Here is a 27239-nt window from a genome sequence, read left to right on the forward strand (position 1 = left end):
CAAAGAGAAGCATTAGTTAAACCAGTGATTTTATTCACCCAATGAATACCAGTACCAAAACTGCCTCCGACCCACAAATCCTAGGCCAGCTTTTATGGCGTAAAGCTGCCTCAGGAATGTAGAGATGGACTACAAAAGGGCTGTGTCCTTTTATAGGCACCTAATCATTAAGGAATTCATCTGATCCACCAATATCATGACAGAACAATTTCAGGATTCCTGTGACTCACAAATCCCTATCTCTTCTTTCTTTATAGAAAAGAAAAACAACAAAACAACAAAAACAAAACCGCAAAAGCCCATTTTTAATCAGTTCCTTACAACCACTTATTTTGAAACAAATATTTATATACAGGCACACCTCAGAAATATCACAGGTTCAATTCCAGACTACTGCAATAAAACGAGTTAAAGTTTTTGGTTTCCCAGTGCATATAAAAGTTACGTTTATATTACACTGTAGTCTATTAAGTGTGCAACAGCATTATGTTGGAAAAAAAAAGTATATACCTTAACAAAAAATATTTATTGCTAAAAAATGCTAACCATCATCTGAGCTTTCAGCAAATCACAATCACTGATCCACACATCACTATAACAAATAATGAAAATGTTTGAAATATTGACAAAATTACAAGACTGTGACAAAGAAACACAAACAAGCAAATGTTAGAAAAATGGCACCAGCAGACTTGATGGACACAGGGTTGCCACAAGCCTACAATTTGTAAAAAAAACACAATATCTGCAAAGTGCAATAAAACAAAGTATGCCTGGGGGCGCCTGGGTGGCTCAGTCGTTAACCTAACATTAAGCACCTTAACGACCCTCCCCAGGGTCCTGGGATCGAGCCCCGCATTGGGCTCCCTGCTCAGCAGGAAGCCTGCTTCTCCCTCTCCCACTCCCTCTGCTCCTATTCTCTCTCTTGCTGTGTCTCTCTCTGTCAAATAAATAAAATATTTAAAAACAAACAAAAAAAACCACCAAAGTATGCCTGTACATGGTTCTTTGTTCTACTTTACTCCAGTAATACAGGCTAATATGTAAAATCTTACATGCAAACACTATTTTCCTCAGCCTTTTTGCCTGTGGATTTCAGGCCATTTAAAGTATACTTAGACTGATTACTTACCTTACAATGTACAAATGTACTTTTGATTACATGTAGGACTGAGGAGGGAAGACTATGAATGTTTTCTAGAATGATGGATTCCTGTGTGACACAGACATGCTGAACACATCCTGTAAGAGCTGCTAAGAGCTGAACCATTGTCTGGAAATAAGGAGAGAAGTTTCATTCACAGTATGTTTTTGTTCACAAACATAGAAAGGTATCAGACATGCCAGGTACTAGGGATACAGGAGTGAACAAAATGGACACTCTATTCCTTCTTCATTGAACTTCTGTCTATCAGAACTACAAATATTAGAACAACTGGCTAGCCATTTGGTTTAAAAAAAAAACTCAGAATCCTAACCCACACATCAAAGCATATGGCAGGTGTTCTAAGTATAAGCTTTGAAATTATAGGTAGGGCAAGATACCCTGATCACTTGTCTTATATAAGTTTGGTGTTTACTCAGCATAAAAAAATACAAAATTTATTTTTTTGCATTCATTTATTTAATTCTATAAATTTAATTCCAGCATTGGGCCACTATATAAAGGATATATAGCTAATTAATATCAGTATAAAAATTCTTACACTGTTTAAGCTCTTCCCCTATACCCTTTCTAATAAATTTGACATACTTGCAAAATATTCCTTAGAGTGGTCTGGATTTCTAAATTATGGCTTGATAGTCCTCTGGCTTGACTGGTTAACTCGTACATCATGTCATCAAATAATTTCACTGTCTGTGAAAAGTAAGCATGTTATAAAGAGGAGTAACAGAAAACACTAGAAAGGGAAGACATATCTTTAAAGAAAAAAAAAATCAGACAATTTTCTGCTAGTAATAGCCATGGGATATTATCTAGCTTAAAAACTGCACGTACTAAAGTAAACAATATATATGTTTTTATATATATGAAGTAGTCATATAACACAATCTTTTAAAAGCTTCAGGTTGAAATTGATTTCTTTTCCATTTCTGTGGTTTGACTCTATTTAATAAAATAAAATAAAATAAAATAAAATCACTCGAAGTTAATTTTTTGGTGCTGTAACAAAGGTTAAGTGCTACTCTACACAATAAAAGTTGGTGGACTTAACCAATCAATATTCATATGGATATTTATAAGGGTATTTTCTGGGGGTAATGCTGAATTACCTATTTACTTGCGTTCTAAACAGTTCGCCTTTCTGATCAACTCAAAATACCATTCCTGGGTTAGAGGTACTGTATGTGACCTTAGAACTAAGTTTTTTTTGTCTGTGAAGTTAGCTACCCTAAGATCTAAATACTCAGATTTTTCTAAACAATTTAAATGGCCTAAACACTGCAAAAATAACAACACAATGTAATTAAAGAGGATATTGTTTCCCAAAGGCAAGCTAATCCTCAGCATCCTTATTTTAATCTATATAACAGCTGGATCTTTTTCTGGTGGTCAAGAACAAATTCTAAGAAACTTTTAGATAGAGAACAATCAAATGAATATGAGTAACAGGAATTTTGATGATTATCTGCTTCAAAGCTAAACTTAAAAATCATTAAAAAAAGTTTCATTTTTTGCACAAAATACCTTTAATTCCTTCAATTAAAAAAAAAATGCCTGTGCTTTTCAGAGAAAAAGTATACCATATATATCTAAAAGGTAATAGGAACTAGGTAGAGTAAAAGATAATGTAGTTGGTGAACTTAATGTTTTCTCTTGGTTATTTGATTTTACCAACATTCCAGCCTTTTTTTTATTCTAAGCCTTCTTTAATAAAATTTGGCTCCAGGGGCGCCTAGGTGTCTCCAGCTCTTGGTTTTGGCTCAGGTCATGGTCTCACGGTTGTGAGATCAAGCACTGTGTAGGTCTCTGCACTCAGCAGGGAGTCTGCTTGGGATTCTCTCTCCCCCTCTCCCTGTGCCCCTCCCCCACACTCGCTCCTGCACACACTCTCTCTCTAAAATAAATAAATAAATCTTTTTAAAAAATTGGCTCAATTTTTCTAAACAATGAAATTTAACAATTATTAATAAACTCTACAGAGAAGATCTTAGCTAACTTCATCACTCATCCCAGATATTCATTGAATTGCTTTAAAATACAGTACTTAAAATTAGCTACAAATAATGTAAATTCAATTAGTAAAGGATCTATATTACTTAAAATTATAATAGTTTTTAACCACCTAATGATCACACTAACACCATCATGTTCTCACATGAGATCTATTTCTTACTAAATTATTTGTATTTCAAATATGTCTGATACATTAGGAAAAAAAGAGCCACAGTTAATAAATGATCTAAAACTGAGGCTAGATTTAAACAGCCTTTATAACATGTAGACTGATTAAGATGATAATAGGACAATACCTTTGGCAGCACTTGTGAGAAGAAAGTCTCTTCCAGCGTCAGGTGGTTCATATGAGGTAAAAACATTTCCACAATAATTTTCAGAATTTCTATAAAGCAAAATAGAAACATATTTTATAAGAATATTAAGTCATGTCAGCCAACAAAGATCACTGCCCCTTCCCCAAATGCAAGAATATGTAAGTACTACCAATCTGAAGCTTTGTACAATTTCAAAATGCCATTTTCTATGTAGAAAAACTATGTTTATTATTAAAAGATTTTACTGGGACACCTGGGTGGCACAGTTGGTTAAGCGGCTGCCTTCAGCTCAGGTCATGATCCTAGGGTTCTGAGATCAAGTCCCACATGGGCTCCTTGCTCAGCAGGGAGCCTGCTTCTCCCTCTGCCTGCCACTCCCCCTGCTTGTGCACTCTGACAATTAAATAAATAAAAATATTTTTAAAAATTTATTTATTTGAGGGGCGCCTGGGGGGCTCAGTCGTTAAGCGTCTGCCTTCGGCTCAGGTCATGATCCCAGGGTCCTGGGATCGAGCCCCACATCGGGCTCTCTGCTCTGCGGAAAAGCCTGTTTCTCCCTCTCCCACTCCCCCTGCTTGTGTTCCCTCTCTCACTGTGTCTCTCTGTCAAAAAAATAAATAAAATCTTTAAAATAAATAAATAAATAAATAAATAAAAATTTATTTGAGATGGGCGCGCGCATGCGCGCGCGCGCGCACACACACACACACACACACACACACACACACACACACACACACACACACACACACACACACACAGGAGGGGAGGAGAGGGAGAGGAAAAGGGGGAAGCAGACTCCCTGCTGAGCAGGGAGCCCAACACAGGACTCGATCCCAGGACCCTGAGATCGTGACCTGAGCCAAAGGCAGACACTTAACCTGAGCCACCCAGGCACCCCTACGTAGAGAAGCTATTAAGTATCTGAAATAATAACAAGAAAATAAAAACAAAAAAATCTGTATGTCTAGCCTTTGAGGACCACTTAAAGGATGTGGGTACATCTACTGAATAGGATTTGCTTTCATTAAAATTATTATTCAAGAGCATTTAAAACCATGAAAAAATATTTCCAATACTTTAAGGTTAAATGACCAAGCTTCCAAAATAGTATAATCCCAATCTTAATATATATAAACATGTATATACAAAGAATAATAGCCTGGCAAGAATGTATAGAATCAAGATGAGAATGTTCTATACCAAAATCTTAACCATTTCAGATTAATGGATGTTTCATTATCTTTTCTGATTTTCTGCACGTTTCAAATTTTCTACAGTGAATATGTATAAATATTCACTGTAGAAATATATATACTCAGGATAAAAAAAATTATTACTTAAAAAAATTAGACCCAACAGGCAACATAGATTGAAAATTATAAATATCCACAATCAAGTGAAATGTAAATAGAATAAGGTAACTCAAAATGAGTAAATTGTGTAGTCTAGTCTTTAATCCATCTCTTCTCCTAACTAAATAGGTAAATAAATAAGCCAAATAAGATTAAAGAACAGAGAGAAGATGATAAAGTCAACCTGAAAGCAGACTGCAAATTATGTTTTATATGAGTCTAACCAGTTTAACAACAAACATTTAAAATTTCAATGCGCTTATATGGACATTATCAATAGTTCTCGTATCCATCCAAAATAGAATTTAAAACTTTAAGTACGACTACTTGAAGGAATTTGGTAATTTTAAGTAACTGAAATTTACAGTCTGTAACACTACTAGAATACACTTGAAGGGAATATGAAACTGTATCGATATATGTAGGACTCAGACCTTCATGACATCAAAGTAAATCAAACAATTAAGATAATTTTACTTACGAATATGCTCAATCCAGTTGTCAGAATGCTGATACATAGAGTAAAAAAATTAAGGAAGATACCAATATTACAGTAATAGGATATTCACTGCTAAGAATAAATCTAAAAAGCAGCCTTCTTGAAGTTTAGGCAATGATCAGTAAGAAATTGAAATTAAACTCAAATTACTGGCTTAATTTTACTTTTAAAAATTTAATGTTCTTAGGTAAACAAACTATAATATAATGAAAATACTCCAAGGAAACACTTTCAAAATTGAGCAGGGATAAAATTGTCTTTTCAAACTATGTGTAGTTGACATTCTTTTGACAGAGGAACAGTACTATAATAATCCATGGATTTCTGGTTTCTAAAACAGGAAAGACATTTCTTCCTCCTTCAAACCTCTCCAGTATTCTATTTGCACCTGTATTAAGTCCCTCAACACTTTCTATCTTCTTTTCACATTACTTGTGTGCCTCTTATGAAGCTTAGCAGACTGAAATTCTTCTGCACATAGCAGACACTTATAAATGTGACAATAAATTATCCTACGTCCTTACAAAAGTTAGCAGTAATCACATTATAAATTGTATACTTGTATACCACCAAGAATTGTTAGAAATTTCTTATTGTAAAATAAGTATTAAAGAATGTGTCAGCAAGGAAAGTGAACAAACTATATAACTCCATCACAGTAATACAAGAATTGATTCTTCTTCTGACATCTTACTTTGCATATATTAATTTTACAGCAGCAATCAAAATGAGGTATAGTCATTAACTCATTTTCTTTAGTTCAATAGGGTTGAATTTGTCTTACAGAAAAATTTCAACAAAGGTCAAAAAAATTCTAGCCCCTTCCAAAATTAAACCTAATTTATGATTATGTAGACATGCAGGTAAAGACTGGAAAAGAGTATGTAAAAGGCAAAACATAAAAGTAATGTTTGGGTGATGTGACTATAATTTATTAAAAACTTATCTGTTGAAAAGTGTTGAAAACTGGGAGAACAGCTTTAGTTTCTTTTGAATGTTAAGTCTGAGATGCAAAACCAAGTGGGAATGTTGACTTTCAATTACTGAAGTTCCCCATAAGCTTGAGGGGGGAAAAGAGGAACCATGTTCCTTATCTTTGTTCCCCCAAAGGCTAACACCCTGCCTGGTATGTACTATGTCCCCAGTAAAGGTTTTGGAGTAAGGATGGCTATGTGTTTTCCAAATCAAAATCCTTGAGGAAAACCATTCCGAATCTGCACAATGACTAAGAAAAGCCTTTGGAACCTAAGTGGGCTTTTGCCAATGCCTAAGCACGTAACTTCTACATAACGGTAATATGTATATTTGCCTTTAGATGTAAAAAATTATTTGAGACTCTCTAAAGTGAAGGTCATTTTTTTAAGTGTAGCTTTATGTTGAAGGCGACCTCAAAAATGTTAAAGAAAAAATTACTTTTTAACATGGGAGGACTGGGTTCCAGGCACATTTACAAGAAAAATAGTATGCACTTGGACAACGGAGGCATTAAGTAACTCAAACTCAGCAGGTGAAAGCCAATTACAAAAGGAAGCAACTCCTTGTAACCAACAACAAAGGAAAGAGGTCCGAGAAGAGGAAGAACATTTTTATTTACTGGACATCTTTTACATACTTGGCACCATGGCAGATCTACGTCCTTTAATTCCCGTAATACTGAGAAAGGTATCCATATTCACCATCCGTCCTAGAGGTAAGAGCTCAGAGCGTTATCTCTTTACCTCATCCAGCTATTAGGAGTCAGAGCTCACCTCACAGATCAGGTCTGAGTGCTTGCCTCCCCCGCTGTCCCAAACAAAGGTATTTACACTTAATTGCACGTGACGAGTACAGAAAAACTTAAAAGGCACAAAGGAATGGAAGAAAACGCCACATCCACTGCCAAAATCAGGGCGGAACACCAGCGCGAACCCTTCCAGTGCCAAAGGGAAGCATGCCTTCGGTCTGGGCAGCCATGGTCCCCGCTCGCCCTCGTCTCCCTCGCTTACTCATCTCGCCCATCAGCGAGGCAAGGAGAGGGTTCAGGCCTCAGCAACACTACACGGCCGGGCGGCGAGTGTGACGAGACCGGAGAAAAGTTGGGAGACCTGCCCCACAGCCCTCAGTGGGGGGAGGTGACAATGAAGGATATAAGGAGCCGAGGCAAGACAGACGGCAGTTCCCGGCGGCACAGCTCCTCCGGCCAGCTGCTTAATTCTTCCAGAGGAACAGCGCTCGCCGGGGCCGCGCGTTCCTGAGACATGTTTCGCCAACCAGCACAGCTTCAAACCAGTCCCGCCACCGCCAAGACCGGAAACTCCCGCCCTCCCGGCAGGCCTTGCGAGCTCTCGGCCGGCACCAGTACCATAGAGAGGAAGCGGACTGCGTTCCTCGTGAGCTCGAGCCGCGCGCGTCTGGGAAGGGAGCCGGGCTTGTCTGGCCCGCGGAGGACTCGACTCACAGGTGCGCGCTTTTCATTCCGAGGGTCCGGCGTGGCGTGGGGTTTCTCAGCGCCGGGCGCTGGGACCTTCCCGGGCTGCGAGCATTCTCAGGTCTGGATGGCTGGAAACGGTTGCAGTGAGGCGCTTAGAGGAGGTGAAGGCGGAAGACCCCAGATTTGCTACCGTCTGTTCCATGGGGCTTTGAGATTGAGCATCTGGGGTCACGGTTGACCTGGGACTTGCAGCCAGAAATGATTCCAAGGCCCAGGGCGCGGTTGGGTAGATAGAAACAGGCACCTTTCTACCCACTTCACTGTGCGACCCGACTTTGTACGTCTCGTGTAATGGAAATAAAGACCCTGCCTGCCAGAGTTGTGCAAATTGAAGGAAATAAATATATAAAGTTATCTAACACGATAAATACTGTGAAGAGTTTTGGTAAAGTTTGGTAAAGTTGCTTCTACTTTCTAGGGGACTCCAGGGGATTAGTCAGTGCCCTTATTTTGTTTCTCTAAAACCAAATTAATCTTTACTAATTACTCCAAAATGCTCCTATTCCCATACCCTTGGGGCTGCTGGTCTTTGCTAAATGTTTGTAGCTAAGGTCATTTGGATGAATTACGCACACCATACCCGTGCTTGTTTTTAAAGGGGTTGTCATTTACCAAAATAAAGTCTTGAAGGCCTGTTACTTGAAACAGTAACAGACTGAAGTGAAGAGATTCTGGCAGTTTTAGGAGGTAGGTATGTTTGGGCAAGATCATGATAGGTGAAAGACTTAAGTCAGGCTTGTCTTTTATGCCTGGCAATTTTGGACTTTTATGTTTTTTCGAGTTGTTCTGTTGTCCTTTTGTTTGTTTTTACAGTTTATTCTCTTCTCCATTTCTTGAACCCCGAAGGGTGTGTGTTATGTGTTTCTCTTTCTATCCCTCTCCCTTCACAGCTTTTACAGAAAAAGCAGCTGTATAGCGGTGGGGGGAAGGGGTGCTATTTAATGTTACATTTTAGTGAAATATATCATTTTGCCTTTTTTAAAAAACTTTTATTTCATTTGTTTATTTATTTTTAAGTAAGCTCTATGCTCAATGTGGGGCTTGAACTCGGAACCCCAAGATCAAGAGTCACATGCTGTACCAACTGAACCAGCCAGGTGCCCCTCATTTTACTTTTTAATAACAATTTTCTTTTTTTTCTCCAGAGCTAATTTGAAAGAAGAGCGAAGACCTCTAAAAAGTCATTTGGAAACATCTCTAAATATTGTAAAGAAAAATTAATCCTCAACAAAACTAACTGAATAATTGAAGCAGGTTATGTGTGTGTCATTAGTTCTATACAGAAATTGAAGAACCTTCCTTTGAATTTAAGGATTGTCTGCCTTTAATGAGAGGATGACTTTTCAATTTAATTTTACTATAGAAAACCATCTGGAAAATGAATCAACACCCCTTGGAGATGGAGCTTTGGCCCTAGATTCCTCCAAAGGCTCTTTAGTCTCAGAAAGTAAAAAAGGTAAACACAGGGACAGAAAATATTCTACAGAACAGTTTGACTGGCCTCAGGATCATTTGTTGGAACATAAGCCAGTGGGAAATGCAGCTGCCTCTCAAGACACCAACCGCTCACTCAGTACAGCAAACGGCTCAAGTAACTTGGAGCCACATGAAAAACATCCCTGCACGAGTGTTGCCAAAGAGCATCCTATGCCTAAAGATTTAAAGAAAGTGTTAGAAAACAAAGTCGTAGAGACATTACCAGGTCCCCAACATGTTAATGTATCAATAGTGAAAACCATCTTGTTGAAAGAGAACTTCCCTGGAGAAAATATAGTTTCACAAAGCATTTCTTCTCACTCTGATCTGATTACAGGTGTTTATGAAGGAGGCTTAAAAATCTGGGAATGTACCTTTGATTTGCTGGCTTATTTCACAAAGGCCAATGTGAAATTTGTTGGGAAAAAAGTGTTGGATCTTGGCTGTGGATCAGGGTTGCTGGGTATAGTTGCATTCAAGGGAGGGGCCAAAGAAATTCATTTTCAAGATTATAACAGTATGGTGATTGATGAAGTAACCTTACCTAATGTAGTGGCTAACTCAACTTTGGAAGATGAAGGAAATGACATAAATGAACCCGATGTGAAAAGATGCAGGAAATCAAAAATAACACAAGAATTATGTAAATGCCGGTTCTTTTCAGGGGAGTGGTCTGAGTTTTGTAAACTTGTACTAAGTAGTGAAAAATTCTTTGAAAAATATGATCTCATTCTCACCTCAGAAACCATTTACAATCCAGATTATTACGGTACTTTGCACCAGACATTCCTTAAATTGTTAGATAAGAATGGACTGGTGCTCTTAGCCAGCAAAGCACATTATTTTGGTGTAGGTGGAGGTATTCATCTCTTTCAAAAGTTTGTGGAAGAAAGGAATGTATTTGAGACTAGAACACTCGAAATAATTGATGAAGGACTAAAGAGATTCCTAATTGAAATGGCTTTTAAGTAACTGAGTTATTGTCCACTGAGTGGTTCCTAAGTGAAATAAAAAGAATAACCAAAAACTTTTGAATGTTTGATTTCTGCTTTGCTATTATTTTTTTAATTATGATGTTTGTTTGTTTATATCCAAATAATATCCCAGCTATATTAATAACATGTACTTGCTAGAGGAGACTAGATAAAGAGTGTTCTGAGCACTTGATGAGATCTGGGAGATTATTTTGTGGGAACATTTTCTGCTCTCTACCTTTATTCTATTTGGCCTTTCTACCATCTTTGATATTACATAATTTTTTTCTCAGGGAAACTTGACACTTTCTATTTTTTAGATTTTTTTTTAAGATTTGATTTATTTATATATTTATTTATTTGGGGAGTGGCAGAGGGAGAGGGAGAAGCAGGCTCCCTGCTCAGCAGGAAGCCCAATGGTGGGGCGCATCCGAGGACCCTGGGATCATGACCTGAGCCGAAGGCAGACACTTAACTGACTGAGCCACCCAGGCACCCCGACACTTCTTGATTTCAAGTTTGAATTTCTTCCCAGTCTTCTGTTTTTATGAAGTGCCTGGTCAGATGACCATGCCATTAATTCTAAGGGCATACATATGCATCACTAAATGGTACGAACCTAAATACTAGACTGAAGACCTTAGGTACCTAGGAAGAAGCTTTTTGTTTTATTTTTATATTCATTTATCTCATATAAGAATAAGAATTCTGAGCAATTGAATTCATACTGAGATGGGAGAAATAAAGGGGAATCATGATAGTATAAAAGATACAGAAAATCCAATAAAAAAAATCACCAATTGATAACCTAAATTTTCACCTTAAGACACCAGAAAAAGACGAGCAAACTAAACCCAACAGAGGCAGAAAGAAGGAAATAAAGATTAAAGCAGAGATCATGAAATAAAGAATAGAAGAACAATAGAAAAAACTCAACAAAACCAAAAGTGGGGTCTTTGAAAAGATCAACACACTTGCCAAATCCTCAGCTAGACTGATCAAGAAAAAGAAGTCTCAGATTATTAAAATCAGTAATGAAAGGGGGTATTACTAGTGACCTTACAGAAATGAAACAGCTTTTAAGGAAATTACACAAGCTCTAACTTAAGCGAAAAGACACTGTGTTCAGGGGTTGGGAGACTTAGTATGGTTAATTCCCCACACTGATCTGCAGATTGAATAGGATCCCTAACAAACCCTCACCGACACACAGGTACCAACATTTGTTACCTCTTGTCTTTTTCATGGTAACCACTCTGTGGGCACCCATGCACTTGCAAAGTATCTTTTACAACCTTAAAAGGCACAAACACCAAGTGTTGAAATATATTGAACTTAGAATTAGGCCTTTGGATCTCTGTATCGCCGTGTTGAAGCCAGATTTTGAAAATTAAACTTTTTAATTTTTTAAAAAAGATTTTATTTATTTGAGAGAGAGGGAGAGTGAGAGAGAAGCAGACTCCCCTGCTGAGCAGAAAGCCCGATGTGGGCTCCATCCCAGGACACTGAGATCAGGTCCTGAGCTGAAGGCAGATGCTTAATGGACTGAGCCACCCACATGCCCCTAGATTTTTTAATTTTGATAACTATGAATTCATATGCAAGAAATGTATGTGAAAAATAATACAAAGAGATTTTGTAGAAACTTCACCTGTTTTCTCCCAATGCTGACACCTTGCAAAACTATCGTACAATATCACAACTAGAAAATTGACCTTGATATTGTCAAGATATAAAAGTATCATCACGACAGAGGTTCTTTCTGTTGTCCTTTTTTTTTTTTTTTTGGCTACGCCCACTTTCTTCTCTGGTTGCTTCCTCTCCTTAACCCCCCAGAAACTACTGACCTGTTCATCTCTATAATTTGTCATTTAAAGTATGTCATATACAGGCACCTGGGTGGCACAGTCAGTTAAGCATCCAACTCTTGGTTTCATCTCAGGTCATGATTTCAGGGTTGTGGTCTCAAGGTGGTGAGATCAAGCCCTCTGTCAGGTTCCGCTCCATGCAGAGTCTGCTTAAGACTCTCTCTCCCTCTCCCCCCTACCCCTCCCACCCCACTCTCTCCTCTCTTGCTCTCTCTCTAAAATAAATCTTTAAAACATAAAAAAAAGAAGAAAATAGCAGGAGGGGAAGAATGAAGGGGGGATATCAGAGGGGGAGACAAACCATGAGAGACGATGGACTTTGAAAAACAAACTGAGGGTTCTAGAGGGGAGGAGGGTGGGGGGATGGGTTAGCCTGCTGATGGGTATTAAAGAGGGCACGTTCTGCATGGAGCACTGGGTGTTATGCACAAACAATGCATCATGGAACACTACATCAAAAACTAATGATGTAATGTATGGTGATTAACATAAAAAAATTTTAAAGAAAAATAAAGAATGTCATACAAATAGAACCGCACAGTATGTCACCTTTGGGGATTGGCTTTATTTCAGTCAATATAATCTATGGATTCATCCACGTCATTGCATGCATCAATAGTTTGTTCCTTTTTTCTCTTTTTGTTATTGAATAATGTTAAAAAAAAAAACTTATAGTACTTATGGTTAACCCCTTGTAACCAAGGAAGTAGGAGACCCTAGGGAAAAAGAATAGCAAAGGAAAATCTCAAATTCTGGGGAGGATAGACTCCTTACTAGTTAAATAGGAAAGAGAAGAGGAAAAGGTTTAATTCTAGGGGCACCTGGGTGGCTCAGTTGTTAAGCGTCTGCCTTCGGCTCAGGTCATGATCCCAGGGTCCTGGGATCGAGCCCCGCATCGGGCTCCCTGCTCTACGGGAAGCCTGCTTCTCCCTCTCCCTCTGCCCCTGCTTGTGTTCCTTTCTCGCTGTGTTTCTCTCTCTGTCAAATAAATAAGTAAAATCTTTAAAAAAAAAAAAAAAGGAAAGGTTTAATTCTAGTGTGAAAACGTTCACATTTGACATACCGGAAGTTGGGATCTCCCTTCCTCTCTACAACTATAGCATAATTGGAAGTATTTTTTTTTTCTTTCTTGGAGGTACCTAAAATAATGGTATAACTTGGACTCAATGAAATGTGCTATTTACTGGACATCAGTTAGGTTGGCACTTTTTATATAGCATCTTGCTTAATAGGACCTTGTGAAGTATATATCATCTCCGCTTAATAAGATTATAAAAGCTAACAGTTTTCAGCATTTACTGTATGCTGGGCAGAAGAGCTTTACATAGGCTAACACTTCATTTTCATAATGGCCCTCAATTAGGTTATACTTGCTACCTGCATTTTATAGACAAAGAAGTTGAGACTTGAGGAAGTGGGTGATTTGATCCCAGTCACATCCTCCCCTGGAACCAGAATCTGAATGGAAGTCTTTTTAAAAACTTTTCTCTTTCCACCAGCCCAATGGGCTTAACCTTACCAATGCCCGTTTTTCATCACAAATATTTCTTTTAAAAAAAGATTTTATTTATTCATTTGAGAGAGAGAGCAAGAGAGAGAGAGAGCACGAGCAAGGGAGAGGGGCAGAAGGAAAGGGAGAAGCCGACTCCCCACTAAGCAAAGAGTCTGATGCAGGACTTGATCCCAGGACCCTGGGATCATGACCTGAGCCGAAGGCAGGCAGATGCTTAACCGACTGAGCCACCCAGGAGCCGCATCACAAATATTTCTTAGTACCCTTTGATTATTATGAAATGGATGTCATAGTTAAAGAAACTTCTTATACATATCATCAAAAATTATATTGGGGGCGCCTGGGTGGCTCAGTTGGTTAAGCCTCTGATTTTGGCTCAGGTCATGATTTCAGGGTGCTGGGAGCCTCAAGCCCTGTGTTGGGCTCCCTACTCAGTGGGGACTTTCCATCTCCCTCTGCCCCTTCCCCAACTCGTGTGTGCTTTCTCTCTCTCTTTCTCTCAAATAAATAAAATCTTTTAAAAAATTATATTGTATATAAATTCCTAATGTATATGTAATCATGTATATCATATATATGTATATAAAACTATAATGAAGAAAGTCATAAGTAATTTTTATCTCATCAGGTGCATGCACAGGTGTAGCGACAGAGAAGACATGTAGTAGTCAGATACTTGTACCTAGGGTACCATTACTGCAAAGACCACAACACAAAAGACTTAAGATACAAATGACGGCGACAAATCCAGGAGAAGGATGCATAATAAGCTTTCTTGTGTAAAGAGTTTAACTTTATCATTTAAAGAGGCATATAAGTTAAAACAATGAGATTTGGAGTCCAATACCTTGGGTTAAAATTGTTTCCCCACCTGTAAAACAGGCCTTATAATAGTATCTCCTTAATAGATTTCTTTTAAGGAAAAATAGTTAATACTGAGCACTTATCATGGTTCCTTCCAGATGGTTCCTTTGTATAAATGGAAATTAGTATTTCCAAGAATTCTCATAATATTTAGTTATCCTGTTTGCTCAAATGGGAGGCCTTGCTCTTTGTTGTTAAAAACTGGGTTTGTGCCTTTACAGGTTACAAATCCCGGTTCAAAACTTGGAGAAACAATTGAATTCCAGACCTCGCACCCAGCTCCAACCTCCGTTTTCTCCCTTCACCCCCTTACCCCCTTCACCTCACAGTTTCTAAGTTGCTCTTTTTGGATTCTTTGGCGTTGTAGATCTTTAAGGATGAAGAAGTATGCATCTTGTAAATTTGTTTCTAAGATATCAGTTCCATATATTCTGTGTCTGCCTTTAAATTGCCCATTTCTCAGATGTGCCTGGATGATTAGGTTCAGTTCCACTGCTTCACAGATGTCTTTCAGCCCGATGCTCCAAATCTGGAAAGGATGGGAAATGCCTCCACGCTGACCGGGAGCAGACACACTGCCCTGTGTTAAATGATGCAGGTGCTATAGTGATTTCAGGGGAGGGGATGAGCTGTTCAGCTAGAGAATGCACTTTTTGAGAGGAGAAAATATGTCTTCATTTCTCAGTACCCTCCATGGTGTTTCATTCAGGTGCTTAGTAAATAGCTATTTGAAAAAGAGGGATAGTGAGGAAACTCTGTGACACCATGGACTTCATTCTTTGCCTCCACCTCAGCCAGAATCTCCAGAACTTCAGATACTGTGATGTGCTGGCCTTATGCTTGCTGATGTTAAGGCTTTTCTTTGGGTAAAAGTGCACATTTAAAATCACCATCATAACTTGGATGCAGCGCAGTGGAAAAGGTGCCTTGTCACCAAAGAATCCTTGACTATGGCCCAGGGCTGGAGCTCCTAGCCAACCAGGATGATTGGGGGAAGCCACCATGCATTTATCACTACTAGGTGTCCTCTCACAATTCTGATTTCTGTCTTCTTAAGGAACTCAAAGCGAACTCAGATAACCTTTAAACGTAGGCCCATCATCAGGGCGCATGGGTGGCGCAGTCAGTAGGGCACCAGACTCTTAGTTTACGCTGTGGTCAAGATCTCAGGGTCGTGGAGTCAGCCCTGCATCGGACTGTGTGGGTCCCACCTTGGCCTTGCCCGGGGCGCCACACTTGGTGAGCAATGTGCTTAGGTCTCTCTCTCCCTCTCTTTCTGCCTCTTCCCACCCCCACTCCTGCTCTCTCTCTGTCTGGGTTGGATGAATAAATTAAAAAAAAAAGTAGGTCCATCATTTATAGAGGAGGTTGTCAACAGTTGTGCTTTTTCAAAAGGATTAATACCCCATTTGAAAGAAACTATGTAAAAATTATCATAATAACAAAGAGCTTGGTAACCCAGCTATTACTAAAGACAGTGGGGCATTTCACCCCTCCCAGAGCAGAAGTGGCCAATAAATTTATGATCTCCAAAAAGGTGATGAAGACAATGCTGTCGCTCTCCTTTTCCATGGTGTCCACTGAAGCAATGAAAAAAGACGGGAAGGCTTGCCTTCGGGAATACATACCTCAGGGCTTTGCAGTAGAATCAGAGGTAGTCAGTCTCAAGGAACCCCAAAGCCCTCAGCCATGCTGCTGCTGAACTGTGCAGTGCCTTTGTGCAAAGACAAGAAGCTCTGTCCTTCAGGCAGATTCAGCTCCACGTTAGGGAGCATGATGGGGCAAGCGGAAGAGGGCTGTTTTCAGCTCCGTTTGCCTCCTCAGCTCTTCTTAGTAGCCCAGTGGCTTAGTCCTACAAAGTTCCACAACTTTCCAACTGATGAGATATAGGGAAAGGAACAAAAAACTGAGGAGCATCGAGAGACCGATGTGACACCCACCAAATGCAGAGAGTGGACACTGGAAGAGATGGTGGCTTACAGCCTCTCTGCGGGGGGCCAACGTGCAAGGTGAAGTGGAACAAGGTCTTCATCATCTTATCACACAGCATGTGAACTCGAGGGAAACGTTTGAACTGGGGGTTAGAGCTATAGAGGCAAGTAATCCCATGTGACCACCCCCTGGACACTGGACACTGCAGTGTCGGTGATCAAGGGGACACTGAAGCCTGTTCCTACTGTCTGCCAGGAGTCTCAGAGATTCTTGGGCTGTCCAGCAGCAGCAACACAATTCTGGAAACCTCTTAGCATAGCCAGCTAGCCATATAGGACACATGTAGCTCTAGCAATTTCCTTAGCCCACTCTGTCATCTCCAACAAGCACTCCCCTGCCACCCCCCGACCAGCAAGGTTCGACTCCTGCTCCCGGTGTAACAGACATCCTTCATTCAACCATCTCCCAATCTGAGGCTACAAAGGACAAGTCAGTATGCCTCAGGAACTGACAATAAACTCAGCCACTCTGAGAAATTTACTTCGTCAAAGAGATACATATATATAAAAAAGTATCAGCCTTCCTCTGTTCATGGAAATATGAGAGGCAGGAAATGTCTAGGCTCATTCAAATTCTTTATTGGTGTCTACAATGTCCTAGAACTCAAAATTCTTCTAGGTATCACTCAGCTAGTCTAGGCTAAATAACTTCTGGTGGATTTCTATGAACTTGATTCTGAAACTTGTCTTAAATAACATGAAAAAGACTGTTTGGGGGACATTTTTTAGGGGAGAATTTGTGTGAAAAGACAGAATAAAGCCTACAAATTCAAAACACACCCAGTTGGTCAGTGGCACACCACATTCTCATTAACCCATCTCTATGCCAGCTTTTCTATTATCCGGCCTCTGTGTTCTAAGAATCTTCAGAGGGAGCTGCATTTTCAGTGATTTGCTTTTCTTTTCAGCGCTTTCCACAAATTGAACTCTGTTTCCTGTTTCCATTGCTGTTTTCAAGTTTCTCCAGGATTTTTACAATAAGAACCAGAACAGATTCCCTGTTCTAAGGAAACTACCTCAGAAAAACATTTTCTAGGAAGAATGGCACAGATGTTTCTAATGCTCTCAATTTTAGTTCCTTTAACAGGAAATTGTGTTCAAACCTGTGTTTTAAACATTAAGCCACCATGCTCTTCACTTTGTGACTGTTCTTCATTTTTCCACAGTGGGAAAAAAGCTTATTCTGTGACCTCCCAACAAAATACTTCAGAAACGCTTTTTCCCTGTCTCCTATAGTCCTGTTCGTTTAGCATAAAGAGAGATAAACTTAGAGTGAAAATCATTAGAGATTTTTATGTCTCTATGAATTTTAGTTTACTAGCATCCATTATTACCATATAGACATTTTACTCAATTGCTTAAAAATAAGTGACAAAACCAAATATCAGAGCCTGACTATGAATTATTTTTACCCATGATTGATCTAAAGAGACATCCGGAATGGTGATATGTAAACATGCATGCAAATGTTTCTATCTCTTGGAAATATTTTATCTTTTTTTTCCTTCTTTCGTAGAGATTTTATTTATTTATTTTTGTGAGAGAGAAGGAAACAGAGCATAAGCAGGAGGTGGGGCAGGAGCAGAGGAAGAAGCAGGCTCCCCCCTGAGCAGGGAGCCTGATGTGGGGCTCCATCCCAAGACCTTGGGATCATGACCTGAGCCGAAGGCAGATGCTTAACCAACTGAGCCACCCAGGAGTCCTGGAAATATTTTAGTAATAGGAAGAATTAAGCCCCTCCCAGGTGCAGCCCCTTTAGGTTGAATTTTCTCCAACACTTGCACATAGAATTCTGTCTTACTCCAAAGCCCAAGTAAGTTCTCATTCCAACAAGAATTCACCAAGTACTTACTTCATATTGAGAAAACAATTTGTGTCTTTAGAAATTTCTGTTAAAGAAATATACTACTTGTAAGAAAAGTTTACTGTTGTGTTGTGCAGTAACTAAACACACTTCTAGTTATACCCTATTTCTCCTGGATCTTTATAGAAGTGATGTGATGAATAGACAGATCCTCAAATATATTTGACATTTGTGTACACCTTTTACTGTGACTTATGCATTTCCTTTGCTAGTCAAGGGACTTTGTCAAATTTAATTTATGAGATTAACTAACAGGAAACAGAATAGGTAACTGATAGTTTTGGACCTGAGCCTCAGAAGAAAAGAGATGCATGAGAACAAGCAAGCAAATATACAAACAAAGTCAGAGAAGGTAGGAAAGAGAAGAGAGAAATGAAGAATGATAGTGAGACAAACAAGGAGTTATATCAATTAAAATTTAGAGCAGCAGAAAGAGTTCTGGGAAAGGTAAAATGGCAGAACCCAAGGAAAAAGACCAGACAACCAGGGAGTCAAGAGTTGCCTGGAATTTGCACAATAGTTGAACTTTTAAACAAATGACTAGAGGAGAAATTGCTGGTGGCTCATGGCAGAAAGGAACCAATCAAGGGACAGGGTTGTGTGACTAAGATAAGAAGCCAATGAGAAGCCTTGAAGGCCAGCCCAAAAGACCTTGCAGTGACCGTAGCATTTCATCCTACTCAGTTTTGGTTTATGGCACGACACTGCTGAGCTTTATACCTAGAATGACCATACATACCAGTATGCCTGAGACAGTCCCGGGTTATGCCTATTGTCCCATCTGGTTTAAAATTCCAGCACCCTCAAAAGTTTACATCTCATAAGGGAAATGTTAAGGGGATACTCCCCTTCTCTCTCTAGTTAGAGACTTCCCTCCCAGTGCCAATCCTAAAGCCAGGGGTTTTGTTTTATTAGGGGAAATTACTAGTTCCTTTACATACATATGCAAGCAAACAATTCACATGCAACAGGAGAATGCAAAAATAGCAGTCAATGTTGAGACAGAGCTTGCAGAGGGGAGAAATTCCTTTGGGCCAGCGAGGTAACTTAACCTCAGACTCAAATATAAGTAGATTTTCATCAGATTGATAGAAGAGTGGGGTTGGAAGTGAACTTACTATCTTACTTACTCTCTGCCAAGCACATTTCTAGGTGCTGGGGCAGGAGGAGAATCGCCATTTCTAACAAGCCTCCGGTGATGCTGATGCTGCTGGACTCTGGATGGTACCCTTAGAAGCAGAGCTCCAAATCATGGAGCTACATGACCCATCAGATGTGAAGCTGGCTCAGAGACTGATCGAAGCTTCTAAGGTCAATATTTTTCCTGTTAAAATTTGCCATCAATTAAATTTCTTTGAAACTTCATCTTACCAATCTAATTTATATGTTCCACGGGCATTTTTTTAAAAATGGCATTCTTTTAAAATAATCTTACAGTTTTGTACTTTAATTTTAAATTGTATGACTGAGAATGAATTTTTTAAAGAGTGAGTTCAGAGTTAAAGAGTCTTTTAAAAAGCTACGTCCAAGATTCAAGGAAAATGCTACCCTTCCTATCTGTTAAGCCTATAACAGACCTCTAAGCATAAACCTTGGATTTCACTTACCACACGTAATGATCAATCTGTGGAGTCAGACAATCCAGAGTCCTAGACCTGACTCGTGCCCTCATTAACTGTGAGCATGCCCTTCATCAAATGACTAGGATCGCTCTTATACTTTCCTTTTCAATCAAATCTGGATATTTGTTCTGTTTATCCCCACTGAGTTATGAGTTTTAAATGTCATTTGTATATTAAAGTTTCCTATGAATCTGTGACAGTCGTCTTACTTAAAACTGCTCTTGATTCCTGTTTCCTTTTTCTTCTCATATTTGTTACTAAAACAAATATTTCTAGTGCTGCCGCTGCCATTTTTAGTTAATTGTTTCCTTTGTTTATCTCTCTCTAATCAACAATCCCCAATTCACCCAATGCAAGTTCAACCAATATTAATCCATCCAACCCATACCCACACGTAACAGTTTTCATAGCACACCAATTTCATCTTATCTCTTCCTTTGTTAAAATCTTTCATAGTTTCCCATTCTCAAAGACCATGGTCTCCAAAGTGGGGATATAAGACACCAAACTGTCATGCAGGAAGAAAACATTAGACCATACACTTGTACTCATTTTTTATCTAAAACAGAGGAAGAAATTAATTCTTGATTTATCTCCATGGCATAAGATGCACCAGGAGGTTCGTACCATCTCTGAATACTCCACTCATAACTGTCTCTGTCTTTATTTACATTACCTCCAGACCATAAGGACCATGTCTACATGAAGTCTTCATAAAGAAGGATAAAAGTGGGGTCACTATGGAAGACTTCCCAGGAGAAATATTAAGAATGACTTGTACTGGTACCACTGATTATTCCAAGTGCAGCCTGCTCCAACAGACTCCTAGAGAAAGGTCTAAGTGCCTGAGAAAAGGGCCAGTGTTTTTAACTCTTTTACCTAAAAAATTTTAGTATCTCTATTATCTCAAGGATAAAGTTCTCATCACTTAGTCTGCATTCAAGACTCTTCTAATGTAGCCAAAACTACCATTTCTATCCTGTCTCTACAACGTGGTTATAACTATTCCACCCAAAGCAATCTTTCATTATCAAAAGTTACTCACCCTATTATGAACCACCTGCACTTCCTTTCTCTCCCTCGTTAATTTTTTTATTTCAGTTTTAATAAGACATACTTGACATACAGCACTGCATAAGTTTAAGGTGTGTAGCACAGACTTGACTCACATACTTTGCAAAATGATTGTCACAAGTTTAGTTAACATTCATCTCATATAGATACAAAAAAAATGGAAAAAAAGGTATAGTTTTTCTTGCGATGAGAACTTTGAGGATTTACTCTCTTAGCAACTTTTAAATATACCATATATCAGAATTAACTACAGTTATCATGTTGTACATTATTACATCCCCAGTACTTATTTATCTTATAACTGGAAGTTTGTACTTTTTGACCCTCTTCATCCAATTCTCTCAATCCCTATGCCCTGCTTCTGATAACTACATATCTGATCCCTTTTTCTATGAGTTTTTCTTATTCCACATGTGAGATCATACAGTACTTTCTTTTCCTGTCTAACATTTCACTTAGCATAATGCCCTCAAGGTCCATCATGTTGCAATGGTAGGATTTCCTTTCTTTTTTATGGCTGCATAGTATACGTGTGTGTGTGTGTGTGTGTGTGTGTGTATACAGCACATTTTCTTCCATTTATCTGTTGATGGACACTTAAGTTGTTTCCAATCTTAGCTATTATAAATAATGCTGCAATGAATATGGGAGTGCAGATATCTCTTTGACACAGTGATTTTGTTTCCTTCGTATATATACCCAGAAGTGGAATTGCTAAATTGTATGATAGTTCTATTTTTAATTTTTTGAGGGACCTCCACACTGTTTTCCTTTTTTCTCTTTGATTTTAACATTTCACCCCTCATTTGAGGTCTACCTTAAGCTCTCCCTCTGTGGAGCCTATCCTAACATTTTGATCCACTGGGTTGGCTCTTTTCCCTGAACCTCTCTATAATATGTCTGTGTAACTCCAAATAAAAAGCTTTACAATCAGCATGGTCATAATTTATCACCAAAACTGGGGCACTTGAGAGTGGGATGAAACAGCTTTAATAAATTTTCTACAACATCAGGTGTAAACTAAGACTATTTGGGACACAGCAGGATAGGTGGCCCCTGGTTATAATGCTTATTACTCTCCCAACGAAATTTTAATGTCTTCAAAGTGAGAGCTACATGTCTTAAATTCTTGTATTAGCTGTGTTTTACCCATAATAGGAGTTTGGTAAATATCGATGGATGGTTTCACTGATTTGTGGAAATATTCAGAGTCACCAGATTACATATTATTTCTTTCATCATTAACATTAACATGCAAGAAATCAAATTTGAAAAGCACAAAACTTTGAACCATGGCACATAAAAATCCTCAAACAGCCATCCTAATGTCAAATTTTGCTCTAAAGTTAGCAAAAAGCTAAGATATATGAAAAGCTGATGAGTGGAAGTTTGAATAATTTTTTTTATCTTATGTTTTATGTGGGGTTCTCTTGACTTGTTTGCATTTTCAGGGGAGTATAGGGAAACTATTCTGTGGTCAACAATGAACCTTCACCTCAAGCCAACAGACACAGGCACCTGATGCAGTGATTCGGGGACTTGTTCACCTCTGGGTCTTTGACCCTCGGATTAGTCAGTTGTGCCTGGTGTAAACCGTCCCAGCACTCTTTTCACTGTCAGTTCTCAGGAGATATTCCCAAACTTGAAACAAAGGAAATTTGGCCTATTCTTCATGATGTCCCTTTATTGTTATTTTATGCTGAATCAAATAAAGCAGCGTGGCCCCTTTCAGGAACTGCCATCTCTTACTGGGCACTACTGCTTCCTTTAAGACCCTGCTTTCCTTAGTGGGTACTGTCGGTGCTTCCAGTGGGCACCACTGATTCTGGTATCTCTTATGAAGCACAAACATTTTCCACAGGGCACAGCTCCAAGATGTTCTGATATGAAGTGCACACAAAACCTTCTGTCCCCTTTTTTGGGGGGGAGATTACATTCTATTAGTGCAAAAGCTTTTTCAGATGTACTTAAAGTTTTATTCTTTCCTTTAAGCAAGGCATTCATCTCCACCTCCTCTGAACTCTCTCATGAGTTCATTACAGATCTGGGCAGATACAAAACAGGGAGGAAAACATCATAATTAGAAAACAAAGGATCACCTAAGGATTTGCTACAAAATCAAGGATTTGCTTCATCCCATCACCTAAGGATTTGCTACAAAATCAAGCTCTTTCTTGAAAATAGATTAGTCCTGTCCCAGGTAGAATTATCAGATAAAATACAAATATTTTACTGGACATATGTATACTAAGAAAGAATTTATTGTTTATCTGACATTCAAATTTAACCATATGTCCTGTATCTATATTTGCTAATTCTAATAAACCTACTCCCAGGGGGCTCCTCAGTCCCTCATAGTTGTCTTTTGATGAGGTCAGTTAAGACTCAAGCCAAAAGGATGCCTAGTGGTTCAATCGGTTAAGTGTCTGCCTTCAGCTCAGGTCATGATCCCAGGGTTGATGAGTTAGTCTCCCGGCTCAGTGGGGAGCCTGCTTCTCCCTCTGCCCTGGTGCTCCTTCTCTCTCTCAAATAAATAAATTTAAAAAAAAGACTCAAACCAAAAGTCTAACTATATTTGTTTATACCAATGCAAATGTTTGTCCAGTTTCCTTCATGGTAGATCAACTGATATAAAGGAAAGAGCCAAGAATATGAAGGATGACATAGAAGAATCACATTGGAAATAAACAAATGCCCTGTGATGGGAAGAAAATCACCTTTATCCTAATAAAGGAACTCACCACTTAATGTCTTAAGGGATCATTGCCTGTCATCACTCAAGGCAGCAAAATGTAATACTACCTCCAAACCTGCAAAAAAGCCCAAACCTGGAAACGTATGTTAGAGAGGTAAGAGGGAAGACGCGACAGTGTGATGTCCTGGAAATGGACAGATGAATGGAAGGCGAGATTGACAGTGTCAAATGCTGTCAATTGTCCAAGTAAGATGAATGCCACTGGATTTAGCAACGTGGAGGTCAATGATGATGTTAATAAGAGTAGTTTTGGTGGAGTGATTGAAATGAAAACATAAATGGAGTATGTTCAAAAGAAATCAAGAGAAGAGTGATGAGGGATAGAAATCACATACAACTAGTTTGAGGAGTGGGGATATAAAGTGACAGCCAGAAGGAGAAGTGGGATTTAGAGAATGGTTTCTTAAGCTGGCGGGGGCAGTGGGGGGAGGAATAAAACATAGGATATTTGAATGATGATAGACTGATTCCTCTGAGATGGAGGACTTGGTGGAAGAGAAGGAAAGAAAGAAAACTGTTGGAGTAATGGTTCTGGTGGGCAAGGCCATGTGGAAGGGTTGGCCTGAGAAGCACAGACACTCAGTACATCCATGGAAACAAAAGGAAATGCAAAGTATATGGTACAGGGGAAGATGAAGCAGTGGGACTTTGTAGAAATCTTCATCCGATGGTTTCTATTTTTTTTCAGTGAAATAACAAACAATGTCATCAGTTAAGACTGAGGGTAGGGAAGAAGACCCTGGAAGTCTGAGGAGAGAGGGAATGGTGTGAGCAGTCATCCAGACAATAGGCAAATGAATGGAACTTGGGGAATATGGTATGATTAGTAGGTGACAGGGTAGGGACCACTTGAAGTTCATAATTATGAATTTCAAGGAAGACCAGTGACCAAGGTTTTGTGGCTTTTCAGCAATCACGATCGGCTGCAGGGGTGGAGATGCAGAGTAGGCAGAGTGAGATTTACACGGCTTTGGGATTTGGCCAAGAGAAATCAATGACACAGAGTCCAGTGACTCATCTGTAAGATAACAATGGTAAGTCCTTATGTGAACTGTGAACTGCCAACAGACCCTTGATGGTAACACTTAGTAGAATCCTTGCACTGTGTGTGTTGCCTGAGGTAAAAGATTAGTGTAAATATACATGTATGGTGCTTCCAGTTGTGCTAAGAAGGTGATCTGGTCAAGATACAGCCACTCACAAGAAACCTTTCTACTCATATCCACTCACGAGCCCTTCATATCTTTTTGCATTTTGCCAACTCGATCAAGATGAAAAAAGGAGGTTGGCTTCAGCTGGGGAGATTTTTCTACACCATATTTCAATGCTTTGTGCTTTCCTATATTAGAAAATTGCTGTTTCCTCAATTTTGATTGTTGATGAGGATAGAAATAATATATGGTCGCTGGTGGCTCTGAATATTTCTGTACATTGATGAACCCATAAACGACCTTTGCCAAACTCTATCTAAGCCCTGTCTGATTTGTAAGAGTGTGAGACACATAGTTCCTGACTCTGTAATGGGTAGGTAGTAAGCACTAAAAACCTTTTCATCTAGATGGTGAGTAAGAGAAAACATTTTCTAGGAATTCAGAGAAAAGGCTAGAGTCTGGGGGGTTAGGCAGGGTTCAGAGATGTAGGTCTTGAGGTGTAGAAACAGCCAAATTGAAAAAGAAAGGGAAGCCATCCTGGGGAAGGTATTGGTGTGAGGACGATTTGTTAAGGAAAGCTGAAGGTAGCGTTCTTGAAAATGGTTGAGCCAAATCCTAAAGTCTTAAGAAATTTTCTTTTACCCTTGAGACAATGGAAAACCATTTCAGGTTTTAGCAAAGTGTTGCAAAACACCAGCTCTCTATTGCTACACTCCTCATGGTGCTACGGCGTTCTTACAGAATGTTGTTAGGGCAGGCTATATTTTGAAGAGTGGTTGGAAATTTTAAAAAAAGGTTTTATAATATAAATTGAAAGATGGTGCCACAATTTACAGTCTCAATCCATATTTTTAAAGCATTTTATCGTCAGCATTAAAAACAATTCCGCAACAGATTTTATTGTGTATAAACCTTTGTGCACTCTCCTAATTATGCTGACTGAATTATTAGGTCAAAGTGTATGAATATTTTTTTAAGATTTCTGATCTATATTGACAAATTACCATCCAGAAAATCTGTACCAATTACCTGCCCAACAATTGTGTGTGAAATATTTTATTTTTTTCCAGAAATACAGCTCAGTATTCTTACATATTTTGCCTATTTATGGGGAAAAAAAGAATATTTCTTTATTTCAGTGTTTATTTCTTTGCTTGAGAATGAGGCAGACCTTTTCACATATGTATATGGATAATTTGAATTTTTTGTTGTAAATTGCTTTTTCTGTAGCTTATTTTTCTATTAAGACTATTCATTGTTTTCCAACTATATTTATGTACATACATATTTACAAATATATATATATTTTACAAGTATATATAGGTCATAAATGCTGGAATTTTTTTTCTATTTGTTTCTTGCCTTTTAATTTTGTCTGTGGAAATTCTTGCTATAAATTAATTTTTTAAAAATCAATATTTTAAAAATTTCTCATTTTATAGGGTCCCTGGGTGGCTCAGTTGGTTAAGCGACCAACTTATGATTTCAGGGTTGTGAGATGGAGTCCCCCCCGGGGGGCTCCACACTCAGCATGGAGCCCACTTAAGATTCTCTCTCTCCCTTTCTCCCTCTCTCCCTCTCTTTCTGTCTCTCTCTGTCCCCACCCCAATATTTGAGTGCGCATGTGTGTACACTCTCTCTAAAACACAAAACAAAACAAAAAAATTTCTCATTTATGGCAACTGTCATGATGTTAAAAAATGTCCCATCAAAGATTGTATGACTAATAATATTTTTTCAGGTATATTGTGGTTTCCATTTTTTTTTAAATTAAACCAATCCATCTGGAATTTATCTTAGTGTAGGATGTGAGGTAGGAATCTAATTTTACCCTTCCACTTCCCACCCAATGATTAGTTAGTTATCTTAACAATACCTAGGGCTGTCCTTTTATTGATGATTTGAAATGTCTTCTTTATCATATTTTAATTCCTTATGTATAAATGGATTTTATTCTGGATTTTCTATTCTGCTTTATTATTTTGGCCTATTTTGCCAATAGTATCAAGCTGTTTTAATCAGTGTAACTGATTTATAATGTAATTTTATATCTGGCAGGCGAGACTTTCCTTTCCAAATCTATTCTTTTGTAGGGTGGGGTGAGATGTTATTCACTATTTATATATGTTTATTTTTCCCAGGTAAATTTTACAACCATTCTGACAATTTGTAAACAATTCCTTTGGTATATTGGTTGACAGTATATTAAATGTATAGATTCATTTGGTGAGAATTGGAACATTTAGAATATTAAATATTCTAATCCAG

The 27239-nt window shown here is 38.6% G+C and overlaps 2 protein-coding genes across 4 annotated transcripts in view; one reads left to right on the forward strand and one right to left on the reverse strand.

Annotated features, from left to right (window-relative positions):
- C10H1orf112 (chromosome 10 C1orf112 homolog) overlaps positions 1-7718 on the reverse strand; it is a 43880-nt gene extending 36162 nt beyond the window's left edge. For both annotated transcript variants that reach the window (XM_027610118.1, XM_027610117.1), the window contains exons 1-5: positions 7478-7718; positions 5332-5371; positions 3475-3563; positions 1754-1858; positions 1133-1273 (exon numbers count right to left, since the gene is read on the reverse strand). In XM_027610118.1, coding sequence (XP_027465919.1) covers positions 1133-1273; positions 1754-1858; positions 3475-3563; positions 5332-5371; positions 7478-7588 — 486 coding nt within the window. In that variant the 5' untranslated portion in view covers positions 7589-7718. The remainder of the gene's footprint in view (positions 1-1132; positions 1274-1753; positions 1859-3474; positions 3564-5331; positions 5372-7477) is intronic.
- METTL18 (methyltransferase like 18) lies at positions 7653-10322 on the forward strand. Of its 2 annotated transcripts, none has more exons than XM_027610126.1 (2): positions 7653-7788; positions 8965-10322. In XM_027610126.1, the coding sequence occupies exon 2, from the start codon at positions 9155-9157 to the stop codon at positions 10265-10267; it is 1113 nt and encodes a 370-aa protein (XP_027465927.1). In that variant the 5' UTR covers positions 7653-7788; positions 8965-9154; the 3' UTR covers positions 10268-10322. The 2 variants fall into 2 exon arrangements, with proteins under 2 accessions (XP_027465927.1, XP_027465928.1); XM_027610127.1 differs by lacking the exon at positions 7653-7788 and adding an exon at positions 7825-7920.
- The last annotated feature ends 16917 nt before the right edge of the window (positions 10323-27239 follow it).

The sequence above is a fragment of the Zalophus californianus genome, chromosome 10, assembly GCF_009762305.2.
Source record: "Zalophus californianus isolate mZalCal1 chromosome 10, mZalCal1.pri.v2, whole genome shotgun sequence".
NCBI lineage: Eukaryota > Metazoa > Chordata > Mammalia > Carnivora > Otariidae > Zalophus > Zalophus californianus.